The sequence below is a fragment of the Hyla sarda genome, chromosome 1 (genome assembly GCF_029499605.1).
Source record: "Hyla sarda isolate aHylSar1 chromosome 1, aHylSar1.hap1, whole genome shotgun sequence".
In the NCBI taxonomy this organism is placed as follows: Eukaryota; Metazoa; Chordata; class Amphibia; order Anura; family Hylidae; genus Hyla; species Hyla sarda.
The window spans coordinates 227009699-227017488 of record NC_079189.1 but is presented as its reverse complement, the minus strand read 5'-3'; the positions used below and the strand labels follow the sequence as shown (position 1 = coordinate 227017488).

General features: G+C 45.8%; 1 protein-coding gene across 1 annotated transcript; it reads right to left on the bottom strand.

The window, feature by feature from the left end:
- Nucleotides 1-272: 272 nt before the first annotated feature.
- LOC130304514 (uncharacterized) lies at nucleotides 273-6950 on the bottom strand. Its single transcript, XM_056551936.1, has 7 exons — nucleotides 6776-6950; nucleotides 5250-5317; nucleotides 2468-2610; nucleotides 1913-2078; nucleotides 1622-1677; nucleotides 1394-1480; nucleotides 273-1267 (listed from the first exon to the last, which is right to left on the bottom strand). Exons 1-7 carry the CDS (start codon nucleotides 6898-6900, stop codon nucleotides 1076-1078), a joined length of 837 nt encoding a protein of 278 aa, XP_056407911.1. The 5' UTR covers nucleotides 6901-6950; the 3' UTR covers nucleotides 273-1075.
- Between the last annotated feature and the right edge of the window lie 840 nt (nucleotides 6951-7790).

Below are 7790 nucleotides of genomic sequence, written 5' to 3'. Positions count from 1 at the left end.
CGTTCAAACGGGACCTCGATAATCGGGAGGGAGACCAGGGGACTAAGGTAATGTGTCTGGGGGCTAGTTATTTGGCATGTTGGGCAAGATTCACAATACCTTTCAACCTCCTTATGCAAGTTTGGCCAGTAAAAATGCTGCAAAATTTGGTCCTGCATCTTCTGCTTGCCCAGGTGCCCCCCTAGAACATGTTGGTGGGCTAACTCTAACACAAGCTTCCGAAATGCTTTTATAACCACCATCATTTTGGCGACACTGCTTTGCCTTGACTCTTTGGAGAAAACACTCCCGCTGTACTGTCAGTCACTTGTCTGCAGGATCGCTGCCCCTAGCAACCACTCCAACAGGTTATCCCTGGCTCAGTTCTTAGCAAACAGCGTGCTGCAACTCAATCGCTGACTTCACTTCGTTGCCTGCATCCTCCACCAAATGTGATGACTCGCTCTTGCAGATAGGTGCGGTTGCAGTATAGAGGTAAGGAAACAATACTTTTCAAATCAAAGTTCAGTGTTTTATTCACACTTGGCAAACAGTCTTTAAATGCAGAACAAATGAAAATGTAACAAAAGTCCACCTGTATTCCTTAGGTGTTTGTTCACACCTGAGTCCATGCCATACGGCATCAAGCAAGTTTTTTCCAGGCCTCCAGGCAGGCTGCTGACCATCTTCCAACCTATCAGGGAAGGACTCCACTCTCAGCTCTCTCTGGCAGTGTGAGCTGCAACTAGCAAATCCCCCTCAGCTGGTGAAGCAGGTTGCCTTTAAGGCCACCAAAAGGCGGCCTGGATTGTGGGGAATGGCCCCCACCCTACACTTGGCCATTCCCAGTAAGAGCGGTCCCAGATAGGCCTTCCAGCCATACTACAGCCGCAGTGTCAGTCTGCATCGCAGCACAGACACTGAATAAATACCGGCTCTTACTTCACCAAGACCAGGAGACTTGGTGACACATACCGACCATCAACCACCATGCCTTTCACCTTCTCACAATAGATAGATATGAGATAGATAGATAGATATATCTATCCATTTTTTTTTTTTTTTGGGGGGGGGGGGGGGATGGGACCTATCGCTACTAGTCTGATGGTGCTGTATCCTCTGCTGAAAATAGGTCTACTATAACATATTCACATGATGATGCTTCATCTGGCGTCACGTCATCTTGTTGATCCTCAAGTGCTCCATCTAGTAGAGGCACTGTCAATGGATCAACTGTCAGGACGCTCTCGGCTTCTATCATGTTGCTCTTGGATGTCATAGTAGGAACCTAAGAAATGAAAGAAGAGCCGGACTTGTTGTAACCATTCATATTCACTGACATATAAAGGCCCCAGACACAACAAAGCTGCAACATCTGAACAAGACCTTGTAAATCTGGTTTTCATTTACTGACCTGGAAGTCCCAATACAGCAGTATCTGGCTTACACAGGAGCAGACCAATACGCCCCACTCCAGGATGGTCAGTGTAATTCTGGAAGACTGAAAATAAAACAGAAATATACATTTGACTTTGTCCGTTTTGGTCTTCCCCTTTATTCACCAAGCAGTGGTGGGAATTACTGGGATTGGGATCCCATAACCATGGGAAGAAGTTCGCCTTATGTGGTAGAATATACATACCTGTTTGCAGTACTCGCTTCTGCAGGTATATACTGCTGTCATTTTACAGAATAACCCTAAAAGGAGGACGTATATAGGAAAATAACCTCAACCCTGCAGAATGGGGTCATATTTTAGTAAAAAATAAAAATGATCACAATTTCACGGTCGACAACAGAATTGACAAGATAACCCAGCTCCACCACCATCAATGGCAAAGGACAGAACCTAATAAGTCATTATGGTGTCTGAAAGGATTTACTGGAGTTTCCTTTAATCCCATAACATAACATAGTGAATTGTAAAGGATACGGCTAATGTTAGCCAGCAAGATGGTCACCGACAGCACCGTGGTGGTAAGGCGCCTACATCTGCGGTCCCTGGAGCCTGGGTACAGCTGAGATGCCACCGATATACCACCGTAGATGACCATACTTGATAAAACTGCCAGGCAGCTATCATTAAGCATTGCTGAATCCTAGAGGAAAACAAAGAAAATATGACATTTCATAATATACATACCCTGTCCTAGATGACCTATCATCAGACAACACATAGAGCTCCATATCATTATACACCATTAGCAGATATATGATTATCCTGGATACTTAATATCTGCCAATGGTAAGTACCCAGGATAATCCTACATCTGCCAATGGTGTTATTATATTATCTGTATTCTTATACTGGGCCTTATGTATCATTGTGAGGGGGTGTGAGCTCAGGCCCATTCTGTCCCAAGACCTACAGATCAGCAGGTTATCTGACAATCCATGGCCCCTGCTGTGCTGCTCTTCTCCTGGGTAAGGGGGCTTCATAGGTGACCAGCTATGGGGCCCTAACACCACAGAATCTGTATAAACAAACCTGTATCAATGGGGTTATGATGTTCCCGACACACGTCATCCATCCGAATGTCAACATCCACGTTTGGCAGGTGACTCCACAAAGGCTTCTCTTCAGGGCCTGGATCTCCATGGATTTGTATATGATATACAAAATCCCGGCCTCTGAAATCCAAATACAGAACAGTCTATAGATGGTATATATACCACACAAAGCATATACATGTCTGAAGATACGAATAATTAGAAAATATGCAGGAGATATAATTCAGTAACACATAGTGGATCTGCCAAAAGTTGTCTGAAAACATGCTGAAGCTGTCATGGCGGCCATGTTAGTAGTTACTCAAGCAGTGACGCAGCTATAAAGGTGGCAAGGGTCACAGTTGCCCCCCTGCCACCACACTATATGCTGCGGCCTGTGGCTGCATAGATGGGTCACACAGATCAATCAATACAGTACTACGTTTAGGGGCGGACTGACGGGAGGCCTACCAGCACTAACCTGAATACCAAAGATTATAGTGCGGGTGACCCTCTTTTTAACCCCTTAAGGACGCAGGACGTAAATGTACGTCCTGGTGAGGTGGTACTTAACGCACCAGGACGTACATTTACGTCCTAAGCATAACCGCGGGCATCGGAGCGATGCCCGTGTCATGCGCGGCTGATCCCGGCTGCTGATCGCAGCCAGGGACCCGCCGGCAATGGCCGACGTCCGCGATCTCACGGGCGTCCGCCATTAACCCCTCAGGTGCCGGGATCAATACAGATCCCGGCATCTGCGGCAGTTCGCGATTTAAATGAACGATCGGATCGCCCGCAGCGCTGCTGCGGGGATCCGATCATTCATAACGCCGCACGGAGGTCCCCTCTCCTTCCTCCGTGCGGCTCCCGGCGTCTCCTGCTCTGGTCTGTGATCGAGCAGACCAGAGCAGAAGATGACCGATAATACTGATCTGTTCTATGTCCTATACATAGAATAGATCAGTATTAGCAATCATGGTATTGCTATGAATAGTCCCCTATGGGGACTATTCAAGTGTAAAAAAAAATGTAAAAAAATGTAAAAGTAAAAGTAAAAAAAAAGTGAAAAATCCCCTCCCCCAATAAAAAAGTAAAACGTCCGTTTTTTCCTATTTTACCCCCAAAAAGCGTAAAAAACATTTTTATAGACATATTTGGTATCGCCGCGTGCGTAAATGTCCGAACTATTAAAATAAAATGTTAATGATCCCATACGGTGAACGGCGTGAACGAAAAAAAATAAAAAAAAGTCCAAAATTCCTACTTTTTTAATATATTTTATTTAAAAAAAAATTATAAAAAATGTATTAAAAGTTTTTTATATGCAAATGTGGTATCAAAAAAAAGTACAGATCATGGCGCAAAAAATGAGCCCCCATACCGCCACTTATTCGGAAAAATAAAAAAGTTAGAGGTCATCAAAATAAAGGGATTATAAACGTACTAATTTGGTTAAAAAGTTTGTGATTTTTTTTAAGCGCAACAATAATATAAAAGTATATAATATGGGTATCATTTTAATTGTATTGACCCTCAGAATAAAGAACACATGTCATTTTTACCATAAATTGTACGGCGTGAAAACGAAACCTTCCAAAATGAGCAAAATTGCGTTTTTCGTTTTAATTTCCCCACAAAAATAGTGTTTTTTGGTTGCGCCATACATTTTATGATATAATGAGTGATGTCATTACAAAGGACAACTGGTCGCGCAAAAAACAAGCCCTCATACTAGTCTGGCGATGAAAATATAAAAGAGTTATGATTTTTAGAAGGCGAGGAGGAAAAAATGAAAACGTAAAAATTAAATTGTCTGAGTCCTTAAGGCCAAAATGGGCTGAGTCCTTAAGGGGTTAATGTTGCTTCTCTTACCCCATTACGTGCAGCTGTTCAGAAGATACGAGCAGACTGTCTTCATGCTATTACTGAGAGTCTAGCAATAAGGAGCATTTCCAATGGGCTTTAAGCAACAATAACAAGTCTTCACTTTGGCTGTTGGCCCTGCCCCTTTATTATTCACTGCTAGTTGGGCCCGCCCCAACATTAATAGTCACTGCTACTCGGCCCCGCCCCCTTCATTACACCATCCCTGTACACTTCTCCCTCTCAGCGCCTTCCCCGACAACCTCCCACCCACCAATGTGTACACAGAGCTAGGACCCCAAGACCAGGCCAAAGCTTTCAAAAGCTCCTGAATGGCTAAAATATCTCAGTACTAAGCAGATCATGTGCCTTTCAGGAGCCTGGGAAAGCTTTGTGTGATAGTCAGACCCTGTAATTGTTACAGGAACATGAGCCATTACAGGCTTCTGAATGGCACATGATTGTCTTAGTACTGACACATTTCTGGCCATTCAGGTGCCTAAGAAAGCTGTATGACAAACCCTGTAATGACTTATGCTACTGTAAGCATTACAGGACCATGAGTCATTACAGGGTCTGTCACACACAGCTTCCCCATGCTCCTGAATTGCACATTTACTTAATACAGCAACCACATGCCCGCCACTGCAGGGTTTAATATATGACATTTGAAGTTTGCCTGTGCATAAAGCAATCCAACTACAAGCAGATATGCCATTCAGGAGCATGGAAAAGTTAGGTGACAAAATCTGCCCTAGCTTTCCCATGCTCCTGAATGGCATGTCTGCTTGATGGCTGATGGGCATGGTCAGGTGGGCCCAGGCTAAACTTTTGCACCCATGACACTTTAGCTACGCCTTTGTACTCAGGATGGTACTATTAATAATTCCTATAGATACATGTAGTACACTTACCTAGCAGAGAAGACACGGTGGAAACTATAGTCAGCACGATGGATTCTGGATATTGTGCTCCAGTGTCACTGATGAGAAATAGATTCCATATATAACATTAGCAGGGCAGGTCACTAGTAACAAGGGTCGGTCACTAGTAACAAGGGTTGGTCACTAGTAACAAGGGCCGGTCACTAGTAACAAGAGCCGGTCACTAGCAACAAGGGTGGGTCACTAGTACCAAGGGCCGGTCACTAGTAACAAGGGCCGGTCACTAGTAACAAGAATCGGTCACTAGTAACAAAGGCCGGTCACTAGTAACAAAGGTCGGTCACTAGTAACAAGGGTCGGTCACTAGTAACAAGGGCCGGTCACAAGTAACAAGGGCCGGTCACTAGTAACAATGGCCGGTCACTTGTAACAAGGGCCCTTCACTAGTAACAAAGGTCAGTCACTAGTAACAAGGGCCGGTCACTAGTAACACGGGTCGGTCACTAGTAACAAGGGCCGGTCACTAGTAACAAGGGCCGGTCTCTAGTAACAAGGGCCGGTCACTTGTAACAATGGTCGGTCACTAGTAACAAGGGCCCGTCACTAGTAACAAGAATCGGTCACTAGTAACAAGAGTTGGTCACTAGTAACAAGGGTCGGTCACTAGTAACAAGGGTCGGTCACTAGTAACACTAACAAGAAACATCCATTATTTTCTCAAAGTGCGTTTGTCAGATCCCACAAAAAAGAATAATATTACTCAGTACATAATCCTGACCATGTACATCTAATGTTCATGCCTCTATCACCTATATTTATTATAAAAATACCTCCTTTCATTAGCTCACTGTATTAGAAATCCTCTCAGGGGAAGGGGGCATGCCCCTTCTTGTGGTGGTGGGAGGTGATTGGTGTGTGGTGGGAGGGGGCATGTCCCTCCTTGTGGTGGTGGGAGGTGATTGCTGTGTGGTGGGAGGGGGCATGTCCCTCCTTGTGGTGGTGGGAGGTGATTGCTGTGTGGTGGGAGTGGGCGTGTCCCTCCTAGTGGTGGTGGGAGGTGATTGGTGTGTGGTGGTAGGGGGCGTGACCCTCCTTGTGGTGGTGGGAGGTGATTGGTGTGTGGTTATAGGGGGCGTGTCCCTTCTTGTGGTGGTGGGAGGTGATTGATGTGTGGTGGGAGGGGGCGTGTCCCTCCTTGTGGTGGTGGGAGGTGATTGCTGTGTGGTGGGAGGGGGGCGTGTCCCTCCTTGTGGTGGTGCGAGGTGATTGCTGTGTGGTGGGAGGGGGCGTGTCCCTCCTTGTGGTGGTGGGAGGTGATTGGTGTGTGGTGGGAGGGGGCGTGTCCCTCCTTGTGGTGGTGGAACGTGATTGGTGCTGCTGAAGGACTGGTTAGTGTCCCAGTTGGTATGGGGAAAAAATATTCAAAAAAATGTAAACAACCATATTACAAATGGTCTTTTTGAGCCCATTTAACAATCCATTGTCCGGGGGAAGATATTAGAGGACGGAATGGTGTATTGTAGGATTCCCACCAATGTCCCTATAGAGTCTCCTACCTGATGCTGATGATCCCTGTTTGGTAATGACCTTGTACGATGGTCATGGTGAAGGTGGTCAGGACACCCACGAAGGTCCATAATGCCCAAAACAATGGCAGGATAGCCAGGGTTGGGCTCGTCATATTTGAAGAAGAAATATTTATCACTCTCAGGAAAACTGAGCGCTGTCAATCTGAACTAACAGAAAGTGAAGGGTTTGCCTGTATCCTGCAGTGGTATAACCGACCACCATCTGTGATGTCATCAGATTCTATACCTGATGATGTCACGTCCTTGGCTGCTGGTGTATTAGAAGTATTACAATTATCCATACAGCAAATCTGTATTATATATGGAAATATTACAAATAACCACTCATATAAAGTTATTATCAAAACTACCTACAAGAAGAATTCTTGTGATCCTAAGGGCTGCAGAGGAGATCTGTTCTCTACTACTGCCCACTGCTGCCAACAGGAGATGTCTGTGCCCACAATGTGCCCTCTATGAGAGCTCCGGCTTCTCTACAACCCCTCACAAAAACAAACTTAAAGGACGTCACCAGCTTTTATACTTTATAGGAATTACAAAACTTATACTTATGACCAGGGGTCAAGTCCTGAGAAAAAAAGTGTGGGAACTCACCCTCAGTTTCCACTTAAAGGGATACTAGACATCTTAATCCCTATCCAAAGGATAGGGGATAAGATGTCTGATCCCAAGGGTCCTGCCGCTGAGGACCCCCACGTTCTCCCTGCTGCTCAGAGGGTTCGTTTAGAGTGTTGGGTGCAGCACCAGAGGCTCATGACGTCACGTTCACCGTCTCTCAATGCAAGTCTATGGGAGGGGACGTGACGGGAGGGGGCCTCTTTCCTGCATCACCAGTCATCCGACACTGAGCGAAGTTCGGGGTGCCGCAGCCAAGATCGCGGGGGTCCCCAGCAGTAGGACCCCTGCGCTCAGACATCTTATCCCCTATCCTTTGGATAGGGGATAACATGTCTAGGGGCGGAGTAACCCTTTAAGGGCTGGT